Source organism: Silurus aristotelis (genome assembly GCF_946808225.1).
Source record: "Silurus aristotelis genome assembly, chromosome: 17".
NCBI classification, from domain to species: Eukaryota; Metazoa; Chordata; class Actinopteri; order Siluriformes; family Siluridae; genus Silurus; species Silurus aristotelis.
Window position 1 is genome coordinate 1,726,000 of NC_139590.1, and position 17,500 is coordinate 1,743,499.

At 42.3% G+C, this 17,500-nt stretch overlaps 1 protein-coding gene across 4 annotated transcripts in view; it reads left to right on the forward strand.

Annotated features, from left to right (window-relative positions):
• The window catches only part of slc1a9 (solute carrier family 1 member 9), a 32,413-nt gene extending 16,624 nt beyond the window's left edge, over positions 1–15,789 (forward strand). For all 4 annotated transcript variants that reach the window (XM_083566914.1, XM_083566917.1, XM_083566916.1 and 1 more), the window contains 9 exons: positions 330–482; positions 704–957; positions 1,582–1,687; positions 2,554–2,680; positions 6,599–6,832; positions 10,210–10,404; positions 10,884–11,018; positions 13,069–13,528; positions 14,266–15,789. In XM_083566914.1, coding sequence (XP_083423040.1) covers positions 330–482; positions 704–957; positions 1,582–1,687; positions 2,554–2,680; positions 6,599–6,832; positions 10,210–10,404; positions 10,884–11,018; positions 13,069–13,528; positions 14,266–14,493 — 1,892 coding nt within the window. In that variant the 3' untranslated portion in view covers positions 14,494–15,789. The remainder of the gene's footprint in view (positions 1–329; positions 483–703; positions 958–1,581; positions 1,688–2,553; positions 2,681–6,598; positions 6,833–10,209; positions 10,405–10,883; positions 11,019–13,068; positions 13,529–14,265) is intronic.
• Positions 15,790–17,500: the final 1,711 nt, after the last annotated feature.

Consider the following 17,500-nt stretch of genomic DNA (forward strand, 5'->3'; position numbering starts at 1 on the left):
ATGGTGAAGTGGGAACTGGTACATCTTTAAAGGTCTAAATCTTCAAGAGGTAGTACACAACTGGAGCTTACACACTGCCTCAGGATGGGTAGAGAAAGAGAATCAGTGAAGAGGAAGTATTGTAGCTTCTGTTCAGAGTGGGATGGAGATGATTGGAGGCTGTAAAACATTGTAAATTTAGAGTAAGCAAAATATAATTTCCAACTAAAGGTAAGAACAAATATGGTCTTTTCTCTGCAGTACTTCACAACAGTATTTTCTCTTTTTACACACACACACACACACACACACACACACACACACACACACACACACACACACACACACAGGTGTGATAGGCGGCTCAGTGCTTGGTCTACTCCTGCGCTACATTCCCAATCTGGACTCAGACACGCTGATGCTGGTCTCCTTCCCTGGAGATATCCTCATGAGGATGCTAAAGATGCTCATCCTCCCCCTCATCATCTCCAGCCTCATCTCAGGTGACACACACACACACACACACACACACAAACACACTATAACACTACAACAGCCAACCATTCTAATTCATTAACTTTACACTTAATCATTCTGAATATTTTTCTATTTATAATTATAATCTTCCTGTTCTTCGTAATCATGATGAAAAAGATCCTGAAGAAGTGTGTGTGTGTGATCTGTGATCTGTGATGAAGAAGTGTGTGTGTGATCTGTGATTCAGGTCTGGCAGGTCTGGATGCTCGCTCCAGTGGGAGGATGGGTACCAGAGCCATGGTGTACTACATGTCCACCACCATAATAGCGGCTGTACTTGGCGTCATCCTGGTGCTCGGGATTCACCCTGGAAACCCCAAACTCAGGAGCTCACCGACCAGCGCTGGAGCCCACAACCATGAGGTCAGCAGCCTCGACGCCTTTCTGGACCTGATCCGAAACCTGTTCCCTGAGAACCTGGTGCAGGCCTGCTTTCAACAGGTACAGCCATCTCTCTCTCTCTCTCTCTCTCTCTCTCTCTCTCTCTCTCTCTCTCTCTCTCTCTCTCTCTCACACACACACACACACACACACAATCTCTGGATTGCAGTGTTTCTACTTCAGCGTTTCACAACCAGTTTTTCAATGAGCTAAGATTAGAAATATCTACAATAATTTCCAAAATGTCCAAGATGAGAAAAATGAATGCTGAATAAAGACAATTTAATGAAAGGTGGGAAATCAAATATATGTTCGTACTTCAAGAAGACAAGCCGGTGTGTATTTTGTGTTATGAGGCAGTACATACAGTACACGTCAGCATTTTCACAACAAACATTATATGTTGAATATAATCTACATTTATGTTTATCTTAATCTACATCAAAAAATGTTAAATCCTAAACAATTTGTCCCGCAACTAGAAATTTTGCCCACAAGTTTGATACCCCTGCTGTATCGGAATGCTTGTATTTGCATACCGTAACGTGATTGGCTCTAAACTTTCGTGATGTAATAACACTTACATATTTAGTACAATTACAGTAGAAACTGCTGCACTGCCTATTTATACGTCATTGAATTAAATAACAGGAGGAAATAATATGCTGTATGTTCTCGGTGCAGGTCCAGACGGTGGTGAAGAAGGTCTCGGTGGTCGTCAGCAACCAGAGCGAGCCTGTTTCTGTCAACAGGAAGAACTTGGAGTTCAAATGGGGGATGAACGTTCTGGGTAAGAAAACGGCACTCCTGCGTAAACGCCGCTAATCAGCCTGAAACCCGACTCGCTCTGATTACTGTTTATGATTTCATCATGCTGATGAACGGACCTGCTTTGCTCGGCTTTCCTGATTATTTTCTTATTGTACGTCCTGAATTTGATTATTTATACTGTACGTCCTGAAAATAACTCCGACTGGGTAACTTTCAGGAAAAACCCATCTGATCTCCAGTGTATGTATTTTAATTGATATAAATGATACAATTGTTCTGATTTGATTCTGTAAATGTTTGTGATTGTGCTGCTTCTTCACACGCTTCTCAACAATGTTTTTGTCTCAGTGTCCTGATTTGAAATAAATAGTCTGTAGCACAATTCAGATGGAAGTCTATCAGAACTACACACTACACTCTAATACAAACTGTATTGTGTTTATGGGTCTATTCAGCATCATATGCTTCATCCCATGGTCACCTCCCAGCATTGAGGAGTTCAAGAGTCTCATTGATGTTTGAGTCAAAATGACGCTTCATTTCCCTTATTTATTTTATATACGGCTCCTTAGAGCGAGAATTCTGCTGATCCAAATCACACACAGAGATAAAGTAGTGCCAGAAGATCACATTTATTTACATGAGAAAGTCAAAGCATCTGTGTGGCGTCTCTACTAATAACGAAGCAGTTGGAGTTAAACTCCTGGTGCTGTTTTTATTTCTCATTTGAATGTTTTCGTCTCCAGTTGTGCCTCGAGCTGCTAATCAAAATCCTCGTTTTCACCATATCAGTTCAGTTCAGTTTGTCAGGTTCTTTGTTTGTTCCATGAGCTTCATATCTGAGTGTAGTACTGAATTATTATGATTTTTTTAAAACATCTCCAGGTTTGATCGGCTTCTTCATCACGTTCGGGATCTGCATAGGCAAAATGGGCGAGAGGGGAAAGATCATGTCCGAGTTCTTCAACATCCTCAACGAGATCATCATGAAGATGGTGTCCATGATCATGTGGTCAGTGACTGTGTGTGTCACTGTGTGTGTGTGTTTGTTTATGTAACAGTGCCAGATGTTTTGTCTGTAAACTGAAGCAGCTGGACAGATAACAGCGCAGCGGCAGAGTTTTAAACACAACTGGCTTGTTTTCTTTCCTGAATCCAATCTTTCCTGGACAGCTGGCTTTAACGAATCTCGCATGTTCTTACCCTAGGTCATGATTTTACCCCTTTTGAAGAAATACTGGGGAATTTGGGGAATTTTTCTTGTGTTTTTCTCTGCCATTCTTTCTACTGTCGCAAGATGACGAGAGTGCACTGAGGGATTATGAGAGTTTTCGATCGCCATGAAACTCATTACGGACTTCTGGCTGCAATCATGTAGCATGCACGCTTTTATAACAAACAAAAGAAGAAACGTTTTGGTTTAAAAAAAGAAAAGAAAGCCTGACCTTGCATGTGCAAGTGTCCTCATAACCTCTCAAAAACAGACGTTTGGAAATGTAGACTTTCATTTCATTTTATAAAAAAAAGGAGGAGAGAAAAGGATTGTATAAAGTATGAAGGTATTCCAGGACGTAACACACACAGCCTCGCTCGGACCTCGCCTCAAACGCAACACCTACCCGACCCGTGCCGACCCGAGAGCTGGAACGAATAAACAACTGATAATGATAGAGAAACCAAACTCACGGGAACGTGAAGCTGTAGCAGGATAAAACACACACAAACACACACAGCTCCAAAATAAGCCCTGAGAAAACCCAGACTGAAACCCCAGGTCTACACCGGGTCTCATTTAATCTGTATACAGTAAACTATACAGCACAGGCCACATACAGAACATGATACACAATAAAAAGACCTTTGACCTCACACTCAGATGCCGATCCCACTGATTTAACGCAGGCTTTCACTGGGAATAATCCCTCGACGTACAAACATAAGATCCCCATGCCATTCAAGTCGTCTGGATTTCAGTTTGTCTCCAGACCATGACCAGACGCCATAATGCATAAAAATGACTTTATTCCGGAGCGAATCTGATCTCGCAGATGATTAAGTATTACGACTCTAACAAGTGTTTACCGTTAACTCGCTTTGATATTCGTTGACTTGTGGGTCTAATATTTTTCTTTTTGTTATTATTTAGGGTGCGGGTCTTTGACCGGGGGTCCACGGCGGTACTGCAGGGGGGTCGCTAATTAATGTTTAATCACGGAAAAAAATGTGTTAATAAAAATATACTTGGGTAAAAACATCAAAGATAAAATAAATTTTCATTATTAATTAAAGTTCTATTTAAATTGAACCTGAAGTTCATGTACATGTAGAAAAGTCCACCTGATTGTTTGATCGTCTATTAACAATTTTATAAACAACTGAATAAATTGTGATTTTAATTGCAAAATATATGTTTGGCATAAATCTTATTGAAAGATTTGAAAATATACAGACAATAATGCATGTACAACAACAACATAGTCCTAATTGTCTTAACATAATAAAACTAGTGTAATATGATTGGTTTCTAATATTTGATTTGAACAGTACTTAAGTATTTGACTTGTATTGAAGGTAGGCTCGAATATGCACTCGTCCTCATCACCAAGCCACGTGTTAGTGAAAAGTCAAGAACAGTTGATTAATGAGGTTTTTTTAGGGGTCTTAGGGTTCAACTGTACATTTACTATGGGATGTGAAAGGTCATGTATGGTGCCCCACCCCAACTCATCCCAAATAAAGAGAGATAAATACAATAATAAATACACTACATGCAATGGCGCCCCTATTCCCACCACCAAATACTGCATACCGCATTTTTTGCACCTCTTTGCTTAGCACTGCTTTACTCATCAGCTTGTGAGATTTAAACAGGTACTTATTGATATTGATAACAGGTACTTTCAAGAGCGATATCTTTGATATTGATAGCAACATTTTTGCTTATACTTAATGGACAATGGACGCTTCAATAGACTGGACTTCTCATTGATAACATTTAATTTTAAAAAGTATTTTAACAAAATTAACACAAATCCATATTCAAACTGTCCCATGATGTTTCTACATTCCTTTCCCTTTGTAGCTTTTTGTGAAGGAACTTGAGGAAATTAACTCTTGAACTTGTTTCAGGTTTGCAAATGTTTTATTCTTTTGATTTTCTGATTGAATCTCAAAAACAATTTTTCCGAAAGGTCCGGATGACACTGCGATCCCGAAATGTACGACCAAGTTACAGAACATCAAATGCATGCACAGCAGATAAGGAAATAGTTCCTATTCACATTAAAACAAATATGAACATCCCAGGCAGACTTGAAATGTTAATATAAGAGTGAATCCTCAGCCAAGGTCAATCCATACAACATCAGGATTAAAAGTATCTCCATTTTATGATCGAGCTAATTCTCACTAGCATTCACAAACCACAATTAGCAAAAAGGAAAACCACTGTTTTCATGTTGTATATTTTTGTTAATTTTTGATAAGTAGCAAGTACTATTCACCAAAAACAATCGGAGAAGTAATCATTAGCATAAACATGACCATTGAGGCCTCTAGTGGACAGAAAATGGATTGCAACATCATAATGTTACAAGATTTTTCTTCTTCTTCTTTTTCTTTAGGCTTCTCCCATTAGGGGTCACCACAGCGGATCATCCGTCTCCATACCCTTCTGTCCTCTGCATCTGCCTCTTTCAAACCAACTACCTGCAAGTCTTCCCTCAACACATCCAGAAACCTCCTCCTTGCTCTGCCTCTTTTCCTTCTTCCTGGTGGCTCCATCCCCAGCATTCTCCTACTGATATACCCCATGTCCCTCCTCGGCACATGTCCAACCCATCTCAATCACACCTCCCTCACCTTGTCTCCAAAACGTCCTACATGCGCTGTCCCTCTAATAAACTCATTTCTAATTCTGTCCATCCTCATCACTCCCAATTAACATCTCAACATCTTCAGCTCTGCTGCCTCCAGCTCCACCTCCTGTCTTTTACTCAATGCTACTGTCTCTAAACCATACATCATCTCAGGTCTCACCACAGTCCTATAAACTTTCCCTTTCACTCTTCTATCACAAATCATTTCTGCTATCACTCTTCTCCACCCACTCCACCCTGCCTGCACTCTTTTCTTCACTCTTCTAACACACTCTCCATTACTTTGCACTGCTGACCCCAGGTACCTGAACTCCTTCACCTTCTCCACCTCTTCTCCCTGCAACTGCACCCTTCCACTGCCCTCCCTCTCATTCACACACATGTACTCTGTCTTACTCTTACTGACTTTCATTTCACTTCTCTCCTGCATGTACCTCCACCTCTACAGGCTCTTCTCAACTTGCTCCCTACTTTCACCGTAAATCACAATATCATCCACAAACATCATAGTCCAGGGAGACTCCTGTCTGACCTCTTCTGTCAACCTGTCCATCACCACTGCAAACAGGAAAGGGCTCAGATCCGATCCTTGATGCAGTCCAACCTCCACCTTAAACCAGTCTGTCGTACCTACTGCACACTTCACTGCTGTCACACTGTCCTCATACATGTCCTGCGCCACCCTCACATACTTCTCTGACACACCAGACTTCCTCATACAATACCACAACCCCTCTCTCCACCCTGTCGTACGCTTTCTTTAAATCCCAAACACACAATGTTACAAGATTAGCGAAAGAAATTCCGAATCATTGCAGTCAGTTTATTTGTTTTACCCATGATTCCAATCTTTCGGCTCGTAAATGCTTTCTTTTAATTTTTTCTATTAAACCAGACCGCATTTATGATATTTACGATAGCATTATGGGAACACTATTAGTCTGGATCAGTTTTTGCCACTTTAAACAGTGTACCGAAAAAGAGTTGGGGAAAAAAGTTTTGTATGGAATGATGACAGTTTGGATTAAAAATCCTTCCTGTGCTTGTTTTAGGTACTCTCCCGTCGGCATCGCCTCTCTGATCTGTGGAAAGATCGCCGCCATCGGTGACCTGGAGGCCATGGCTCAGCAGCTCGGCATGTACATGGTGACGGTGATTGTTGGCCTGATCATCCATGGTGGAATCGTCCTGCCCATGATTTACTTCTCTGTGACTCGAAAAAACCCTTTCATCTTCTACTCTGGGATCTTTCAGGCCTGGATCACGGCGCTTGGAACAGCCAGCAGGTTAGCAGCTCACGTGTTTTTCTGGCTTATCTCATGTTCACTATATAGTGCACTTATTTCAATAGTTGTGTCCAATTAAATAACGGAGAAAATTCAGGATAAGCAGTTGCTCAGATGTTCAGTGGTTACTTTTGATCAAAAGGTCAAAAGGCCACCATGGGAGATGGCTGCTCAGTGGTTAAGACATTGGCCTCTGAATCAGAAGGTCACAAGTTCAAATCCTAGCACCACTAAGCTGCCCCTGATGGGCCCTTGAGCAGGGCCCTAAACTGCCATCTGCTTAGTTATTTAAATGAGATAAAATAAATCCCTCTGGATGAGGGTGTCTGCCAAATCCTAGCCTCAGAGCCAGCAGGAGGATCTGTAAGAGCAAGATTGGTCAGAACTAGTTAAGATGTCTACAAGTCTTTTCCTAGACACAAGCAACAATTGCAAAGGACAATTTAAAATCGCACAGCAGCATAAATGCACCTGGTTTAAAGCTGTTTTGAGACAGTGTCTATTATTAAATGCACCATACAAATAAATCTTATTGAATTACATTAAATCATGACACAGTTTTTCTAAAGGATTTTCTCACTCATGTAATACACCAGTGCTAAGGCTTTGGCTTGAACCATTATTTTACCCTTACATTTACCCTGTATATTTATAACTAGAGAAAAAAAGCAGTTGGATTATTGCACCTTTAACCTTTTTCTAAATCCAGTCAGATTCAATTCTGGTTTATTATGAGGGATTGAGCCTGACCCCTGTCTGAACTGTCACTGGTGTGTTCAATCGTGTGTATTGGAGACAAGCGTGGATGAGCGACATGGGAAATGACGGGTTCTCCGATCTGCTGCTTAGAAATGTTTTTTGAGTGCCGGACGGGAAATTACACTCAGATCCAGATGTGACGCTCGTCTGCTCTTTCCATCAACCAAGTAGTTTGATGTAGGTTCCAGACACGAGCAGAAATTTAGAACATCTGGCTGAATATACCTGTGAACTCTGGCTATGAACTCTCTCTCTCTTTCTTCTCTCTCTTCTGTGTTTCTCTTTTGCTCTTTGTCCTCTAAATTCCCTCCAATTTCTTTAACATTTGTATTGTAAATCAGTCCAGAATTTCCCCATGCTTCCATATTCGAGTCTGATTCTGCTTTGGATTGACCCCGAAGGTGTTTATAAATCACAGAGAGTCAGGAAGTCTAGTTTCGTCCCTGCAGGTTTCCTTACTCTATATTTCGAGTGACTTTACTGTGCCTCACGGTTTGTACAGATCAGATTTTCCTGTTAAATCAGACCTTTTCTCACCAACAACTACATATTTGTTTTCAAATATCAAATCAATTTTAATTCTCTCACCCCTCTCACATCCCCCTCTTATCTCCCTCACAACTCACTCTTATCTCCCTCACAACTCCCTCACAACTCCCTCACATCTCCCTCTTATCTCCCTCACAACTTCCTTACGTCTTTCTCACATCTTCCTCTCATCTCCCTCACAACTCCCTCACATCTCCCTCACAACTCCCTCACAACTCCCTCAAATCTCCCTCTCATCTCCCTCACAACTTCCTTACGTCTTTCTCACATCTTCCTCTCATCTCCCTCACATCTCCCTCACAACTCCCTCATATCTTCCTCTAATCTCCCTCACAACTCCCTCTCATCTCCCTCACATCTCTCTCATAACTCAGTCACATCTCCCTCTCATCTCTCACACATCTTCCTCACAACTCCCTCACATCTCCCTCTCATCTTTCTTACATCTCCCTCACAACTCCCTCACACCTCCCTCTAATCTTTCTCACATCTCCCTCACAACTCCCTCACACCTCCCTCTAATCTCCATCACATCTCCTTTACAACTCTCCACATCTCCCTCACATCTTCCTCACATCTCCCTCACATCTCCCTCACAACTCCCTCACATCTCCCTCACAACTTCCTCACACCTCCCTCTAATCTCCCTCACATCTCCCTTACAACTCCCCACATCTCCCTCACATCTCCCTCCCAACTCTCACATCTCCCTCCCAACTCTCACATCTCCCTTACAACTCCCTCACATCTCCCTCTCATTTCCCTCACATCTCCCTCACATCTCCCTCACATCTCCCCACATCTCCCTCACAACTCTCACATCTTCCTCACAACTCCCCACATCTCCCTCACACCTCTCTTACAGCTTCCTAACAACGTCCTTACATCTTTCTCACATCTCCCTCTCTTCTCCCTCTCAACTGCCCACTTCTTCCTTACAACTCCCTCACAACTCCCTCTTATTTCCCTCTTATCTCCCTTACATCTTCCTCTTATCTCCTTCGCATCTCCCTCTCATCTCCCTTTCATCTTCCTTTACACCTTCCTTACATCTCTCACACATCTCTCTTACATCTCCCTATTATCTCTTTCCTCACTCTCATATCTGTCACATCTCCCTCTCAACTCTCTCACATCTCCGTCACATCTTCCTTACATTTTCGCACATCTCCCTTGCATCTTCCTCTAATCTCCAACGCATCTCCCTCTCATCACCCTATCGTCTGTCACACCTCCGTCTCATCTTCCTTTCACCTCTCTCTTACCTCCATCACATCTCCTTTGCATCTCCCTCTCATCCCCCTCACATCTGTCTCACATCTCTCTCTTATCTCCCTCTCATCTCTCCCCCTTCTCCCTAACACCTACCTTTCATCTCCCTTACCTCTTCTTAACATCTCCTGCTCATCTCCCTCACATCTCTTTCACTTCTCCTGCTCATTTCCCGTACATCTTTCTCTCATCTTCCTCACGTCTCCCTCTCATATCCCTCACATCTCCCTCTCATCTTCCTATCATATCTCTCACACCGCCCTCTTATCTCTCTCTCATCTTTCTCATATCTCTCTCACCTGTCTTACACCTCCTTCTTATTTCCCTCACATCTATTTCACCTCTTTTTACCTCTCTTGCACCTCTTTCTTACACCTCTCTCACCTCTGTCACATCCTTTTCTCACCCCTCCTGGACATCTCTCTCACTACACTTGCACCTTTCTGTCACATCTCTCTCACCTCTCTCTTATCTTTCTCACAATCTTTTACCTCTCTTTTACAAATCTCACCTATTTCTTTCTTTCTCCTCTCACTCTTTCTTTCTCACCATCTTTTACCTCTCTTTTACAATTCTCACCTATTTCTATCTCCTCTCTCTCTCTCTCTCTCTCTCTCTCTCTCTCTCTCTCTCACCTCTTTCTCACCTCTCTTTTAAATGTATCAACTCTTTCTCACTTCTCCCTACATTTCTCACCTATCTCTCTCACATTCTTCCCACCTCTCTCTCACCTTTCTCACCTCTTTCTCACCTCTCTCTTTTCTCATCTTTCTCACCCTGTGGATTTTCTGTCGCAGTGCTGGAACATTACCCGTTACCTTCCGCTGTCTGGAGGAGAACCTGAAGATTGATAAGCGAGTCACCCGGTTCGTGTTACCCATCGGTGCCACCATCAACATGGATGGCACTGCACTGTACGAGGCTGTGGCAGCGATTTTCATTGCCCAGATGAACGGCATTGAGCTGGATGGAGGGCAGATCGCCACCGTGAGGTCAATATCGGCATGACGTGAATCAAATCTGTCGGTTTTTAATATAAGGTCAATAGAGTGTGTGGAATTTTTGTAGTGCTGTGTTGTGGCCACTAGAGGTCATTTATCATTCATAAAGTTTTTTTACCTTTTGTGTGTTGAGTGCCAACTGTGTACAATTCCGTTTTAATTTTCTTTTTTTAAAGTTTTTTGGAGAAAGTGGAAAAAAGAGTATCTTGAGATGCAGACAATTAAATATAAATGGATACCATGTATGATGCAGCGTTCTTTAAAGAAATTGAACTGAACTTAGTGACAAATGTAGTGTGGTATAAGAGAAATAAACAAGAAGCTTCATAAAACCATCCCATCATTAATGATGTACCTATTACAAAACAAAATGTGTTGCTTGTATTTTATGTAGACACCTGTACTGTGTCTCTGTTTGCTCTCTGCTTCTACCTCATGTTTTCCATAATGATGACATTACGATGCTGCAGTATGACGGCCACGCTGGCAAGTGTCGGAGCTGCCAGTATTCCCAGTGCTGGTCTGGTCACCATGCTGCTCATCCTCACTGCTGTGGGACTTCCTACACAGGACATCAGCCTGCTGGTCGCCGTCGACTGGTTGCTGTGAGTTTGTGTGTGTGGGTGTGTACGAGGTGGTAAAAAAAAAGTTTTGAGACTAGTGTGCCAAAGATCCAGTCACTTTCACAGAATGTCCTCCCTCAGATGCCTTAAAACCTGTCAGGAGACCTCACTATTGAACAAATTCTCGATGTACAATGGCGCGAATTTCGAAAAATATGATGAGTATGCACTCGGTCGAGCTGCGACCCTTTTCAGTCGTGGAGATGATGGGCTCTGTGAAGACTGTCGCTCCATGTCAGGTGACCGTGTGTGCAGCCTTGTGCTGCCATCTGTTGGCGTGCTACAAAACTAATCACAAAACTTTTTGAATGTGTGTAAATGTGTGTGTGTATTTCTGTATTTCTATGCATGTGTTTGTATGTTTGTCTATATACAGTGGGTACGGAAAGTATTCAGCCCCCTTTAAATTTTTCACTCTTTTTTTATTTTGTGGCATTTGCTAAAATCATTTAAGTTCATTTCTTTTTCTCATTAATGTACACATAGCACCCTATATTGACAGAAAAACACAGAATTGTTGACATTGTTGCAGATTTATTAAAAAAGAAAAACTGAAATATCACATGGTCCTAAGTATTCAGACCCTTTGCTCAGTATTAAGTAGAAGCCCCCTTTTGATCTAATACAGCCAGGAGTCTTTTTGGGAAAGATGCAACAAGTCTTTCACACCTGGATTTGGGGATCCTCTGCCATTCCTCCTTGCAGGTCCTCTCCAGTTCTGTCAGGTTGGACGGTAAACGTTGGTGGACAGCCATTTTTAGGTCTCTCCAGAGATGCTCAATTGGGTTTAAGTCAGGGCTCTGGCTGGGCCATTCAAGAACAGTCACAGAGTTGTTGTGAAGCCACTCCTTCGTTATTTTAGCTGTGTGCTTAGGGTCATTGTCTTGTTGGAAGGTAAACCTTCGGCCCAGTCTGAGGTCCAGAGCACTCTGGAGAAGGTTTTTGTCCAGGATATCCCTGTGCTTGGCCGCATTCATCTTTCCCTTGATTGCAACCAGTCGTCCTGTCCCTGCAGCTGAAAAACACCCCCACAGCATGATGCTGCCACCACCATGCTTCATTGTTGAGACTGTACTGGACAGGTGATGAGCAGTGCCTGGTTTTCTCCACACATACCGCTTAGAATTAAGGCCAAAAAGTTCTATCTTGGTCTCATCAGACCAGAGAATCTTATTTCTCACCATCTTGGAGAACTCCATGCGGGTTTTCATGTGTCCTGCACTGAGGAAAGGCTTCCGTCGGGCCACTCTGCTATAAAGCCCCACTGGTGAAGGGCTGCAGTGATGGTTGACTTTCTACAACTTTCTCCCATCTCCCGACTGCATCTCTGGAGCTCAGCCACAGTGATCTTTGGGTTCTTCTTTACCTCTCTTACCAAGGCTCTTCTCCCCCGATAGCTCAGTTTGGCCGGTCGGCCAGCTCTAGGAAGGGTTCTGGTCGTCCCAAACGTCTTCCATTTGAGGATTATGGAGGCCACTGTGCTCTTAGGAACCTTAAGTGCAGCAGAAATTTTTTTGGAACCTTGGCCAGATCTGTGCCTTGCCACAATTCTGTCTCTGAGCTCTTCAGGCAGTTCCTTTGACCTTAATGATTCTCATTTGCTCTGACATGCATTGTGATCTGTAAGGTCTTATATAAACAGGTGTGTGGCTTTCCTAATCAAGTCCAATCAGTATAATCAAAAATTTCTGGACTCAAATGAAGGTGTAGAACCATGTCAAGGATGATCAGAAGAAATGGAAAGCACCTGAGTTAAATATATGAGTGTCACAGCAAAGGGTCTGAATACTTAGGACCATGTGATATTTCAGTTTTTCTTTTTTAATAAATCTGCAAAAAGGTCAACAATTCTGTGTTTTTCTGTCAGTATGGGGTGCTATGTGTACATTCATGAGGAAAAGAAATGAACTTAAATGATTTTAGCAAATGGCTGCAATATAACAAAAAGTGAAAAATTGAAGGGGGTCTGAATACTTTCCGTACCCACTGTATACCATATATATATATAAAAGTGTGTGTGTTTTTGTTTCAGTGACAGAATGAGAACCTCCATCAACGTGGTGGGTGATTCCTTCGGTGCAGGCATTGTTGACTTCCTGTCCCGGGCGGAGCTTTCTCAGATTGACACGGACATTTCCCAAGCATGCGAGGAGTTTGTCCCCCCTCCCCCCCTGCTGGCTGATATAGACCTGATCGACCCTCTGTGCCCACCAGAACTCCCCCCTCGCTTCCCCCGCCCCCCCAAACTCAACCACCACCAGCACCAGCACTCGAATCCCCAACCCCAACACTACCAGCGTCCTTTGTCCCTGAACCACTCGCGCTCTCACTCCACTCGTTCAGCTCGCTCTCCATCCCCTCGCTCCGTCCAGTCGCCCTCCCCCCTGTCGGTGTGTTCACACTCTCCTCATCCTCACCGCACACACTCGCCCCGCCTCCTAAACCGACGCTCCGACCATGCCTACACTGCCCTGCCCTCGCATGACCACCAGGTGAGAGTGTCTCATACCGCATTTTGCTTTTATTTATCAATAGCTGATGCTTTTTACATTCTACGGGAACTAACTTGCTTCCCGGGTACACAATGACCTCAGATGTAGCTAGAAATGGATAAATAGGAAATATTATTCATTCAATAAATATAATAAAGAAATAGTTAACGGACTGGTGTGGGATTTAAACACTGCAGGAGCGTCCTTGTTGCTCGAAAATCTTAATAAGCTAGCTTGTACTTGGCGCCGGTTTCCGGGTTGCCTAGCAACAGACCGATGAATACAATTCGATTAATTTTCAATTAGTTTTTTTATTTATCGAGCGCTTTTTAACATTGGACATTGTCTCAAAGCAGCTTTACAGAGACAAAGCAGTTATAAAGTTGTATAAAAGAATGTATAAGTTCAGCGCCTATGCGTTTGTTTCTAATGAGCAAGCCAGTGGTGAAACCTTGAGAGGAACCAGACTCAAAAAGGAACCTCATCACCGAATGTCCATTCATTACAGGTCCATAATTGTTGAGGTGTTCAGTGACGGACGCTTAAAAAACTGTTCATGTAATCTGAGGTCCTGAGCACATTGTAGCAGATTGTTCACACTGGTCACTCTTACCTCAGGAGACCGTTTAACTCGTCAGAGAGAGTGAAAGCACTGGATTACGCACTTAAACAAAAAATGAGCATAAATAACGAAGTAAATGTGTTCAATACCCCGCCCACTTCCATCCCGTCCTCAGGCGTCCACGCTGCCGCGAGATTACAAGGACCGGCAGCGAGAGCGAAAGCGAGAGAGGGGCAGCGAGAAGCAGCGTAGGCGAGAGAAAGGCCGCGAGAGCGAGACAGAGGACGACGAAGAGCGAGAGAGGATGATGATGATGATGATGGACGAGGGCAGTGTGGGAGAAGAAAGCGATGACACCGCCTACGACCGGAGTCACACCATCCCGCCGTGCGAGCTTCCCTGAGGCCGTCGCTCCGTCACATCCATCACTTTCCTTCATCACTTCCCTCCGCCAATTAACTCCTCCACTCCCCTCCCTCACATCACTTCACCACATTGCTCCATCACGTCCCTCTGTCACGTCCCTCCGTCATGTACCTCCATCAGTTTCCTCCGTCACGTCCCTCTGACATGTCCCTCCATCATGTCTTTCCGTCAGCCTCATTTTACCGCATTTTTACTTCAGTTCTGCATGCTTTTTGGCACCTGCTCACCGCGTTTACTGTATAAACTCATTTACACAGGAAATGATGTCAGCTAATTTGAAAAACAAAACAAGAATCACCATTCAATTAGAACAGAAGTAATGGCACCCTATAAAAGGAAAGTAGGAGGAGTTTGTGTGTCAGTGATGCACTGCACTGGCTGAGCTGCGTTATTGCACAGACGACACTTTTCAAACATTTAGTTGCCATTCATTTGTTTATCAAGCTCTCAGTGATCTTGGGTGTAATTGTGGGCGTGGCTAAATGTAAAGGTGTGTCAATTCTGGGTGTTTTTTTTCTGATTGGTCTAATAGTCTCATACAAGTACGAAGAATATTCGTGAACATCTGGTGAAAATGAATAAAAAATATTTACACACACACACATTAAAGGAGTGATAATGAAGAACAGAGAGCAGACATGCAGTATGTGTTACAGGACAGAAAACATAAATATGAGATTATTTAGTGGTTTTTGTTTTATAGCTTAGGGTTTTTTTTTTACATAGAAAATAACTGAATATATAATCTAATAAACGTTGGTGTATAAAATGCTGTAACCCTGCGAGACTGATGCACTTTTATCCATGCGGCTTTTCCTAAGAAACTGAAGTTTATAGTTTTATATTGTGGGTGCAAATTTTTATTCAAACGACTTATGAGTGCAAAGCTGATAATTACATTTTTAGATTTTATTGCCTGTTTATAAAACCTGATGAGCTCGCAATTCACATATTCTTTCTTTCTTTCTTTCTTTCTTTCTTTCTTTCTTTCTTTCTTTCTTTCTTTCTTTCTTTCTTTTAGTTAATTTATTGTTTTTTACTTATTTTCATATAATTTTATTTGTTGATTTGATCTGTTGATTATTGATTGATTGATTATCGGTGTAGAATATTAGACAGCATTGTGAGGTCTCTGCTCATATGTATTGGTGTGTGTTTATTTTGGTTGGTGTCATTATGGGTGTTTCTTCGTGGCATTGTAGCCCCGCCTCCAGCCCCACCCCCGGTTCCAGTGTATATTATAAAACAATAAAATTTCAGCGTTTCCTCTCCATCATCAATTTACTGTCTGGTTTTCTCCTTCTTATCTCCTGCATAAGTGTCTGGATCTTTCACTCTTTAATACTAACCCCTGGGTGAAGGAAGGGCAGATCACACTTAATCTGCTTTAGGATAGAGAGATATCTGAATGAAGGAGGGATGAGGGGGGAGAGGGAAGGAGAGAGAGGGAGAAGATGATGGAGAGAAGGAAAAGTCAGAGGGATAGATAGAGTGAGGGGGTGAAGAGGAAGAAAAAGGGATAGGGTAAGAGAAGAAAGGAAAAGGAATATATATATATATATATATATATATATATATATATATATATATATATATATATATATATATATATAGAGAGAGAGAGAGAGAGAGAGAGAGAGAGAGAGAGAGAGAGAGAGAGAGAAGAGACAGATGGCCATTAAGACACCAATCTCCATGATTCTTTTCTCGCAGGAGACGTTAGAGATGAGTATAAGCTCAGAGGAGAAAAGAGGACATGAAGCTTAAGTAAGATGTCGAATGAGGACTGACCTGATTTCAGGAGTAACGTGAACATGATATTCCGGAATCTCATCAGATTCACGAGGTAGTCACCTGGAATGGTTTTCAGGCCACAGCTTTGTTTTCTCAAGAGTTCATTTCCAGCCTTCTTTATTAGCGTTAGAGAATCAGTTGTCTTGTGCAGAGGGAAGTGTGAGTACAGAGTCAATAGGCCTTTTAGTGATACTACAACTACTGTACAAATCCATATTATGGATATTAAGATCCATCATTACTTGAAGGTCAGTCAATCTGAAAAACTTTTAAATATTTTCTCAAGTGCAGTCTCCACAACTATTAAACGCTATGATGAAACAGGCTATCATCAGTATTGTAGCCAGAAAAGGAAGAGCTACCTCTGCTGCAGAGGATATGTTTATACAAATTTATAAAAATTCTTCTCAGGGTTCAAGTGGCAGACATATTTCTACATCCACTGTTCAGAGGAGACTGTGTGAGTCAGGCCTTAAAGGTTAAATTGTGGCAAAGAACAACAAGCAGAAGACTTGCTTGGGCTGAGAAACACAAGGCATTGACATTAGATCAGTGGAAAACTGTCTGGTCCAAAAGTTTAGATTTTTTTTTCTAACCGCCGTTTCCAGAGGGTGAACGGACGGTTCCACTTTAAAGCATGAAGGTGGAGGTGTGATGATGTGGAGATGCTTTGCTGGTGATACTGTTGGTGATTTAGTCAACATTACCCAGCATGGCTACTACAGATTTTAGCATCAACATGCCATTCCAACTGGTTTGCACTTTGTTTTTCAACAACACAATAACCCCAAACACACCTTAAGGTTCTTTAAGAGCTATTTGTTTAAGAAGGAGTGTGATGGAGTGCTGCATCAGATAACATGACCTCCACAACTGGGATGAGTTGGACTACAGAGTGAAGAAAAAGCAGCCAACAAGTACTCAACACCTTTGGAAGCTTCTCAAGATTGTTGGAAAACCATTCAAGGTGAATTTCCAATGAAGGAAAAGGTGTGTCAAACTTCTGACCAACCTTTAAATAGTACTCTATAAATATATTTAAATTATGTATATATAAAAGTATATAACATTGTTCTTGATCAGCCAGGGTACACATAGTCCCGATTTAAACAGACAAATACAAAAGAGACACGCCTACAACCTGAGTGGAAAAAATCCATAAATCGGACTGATGTAGGCTTGTACGTGCG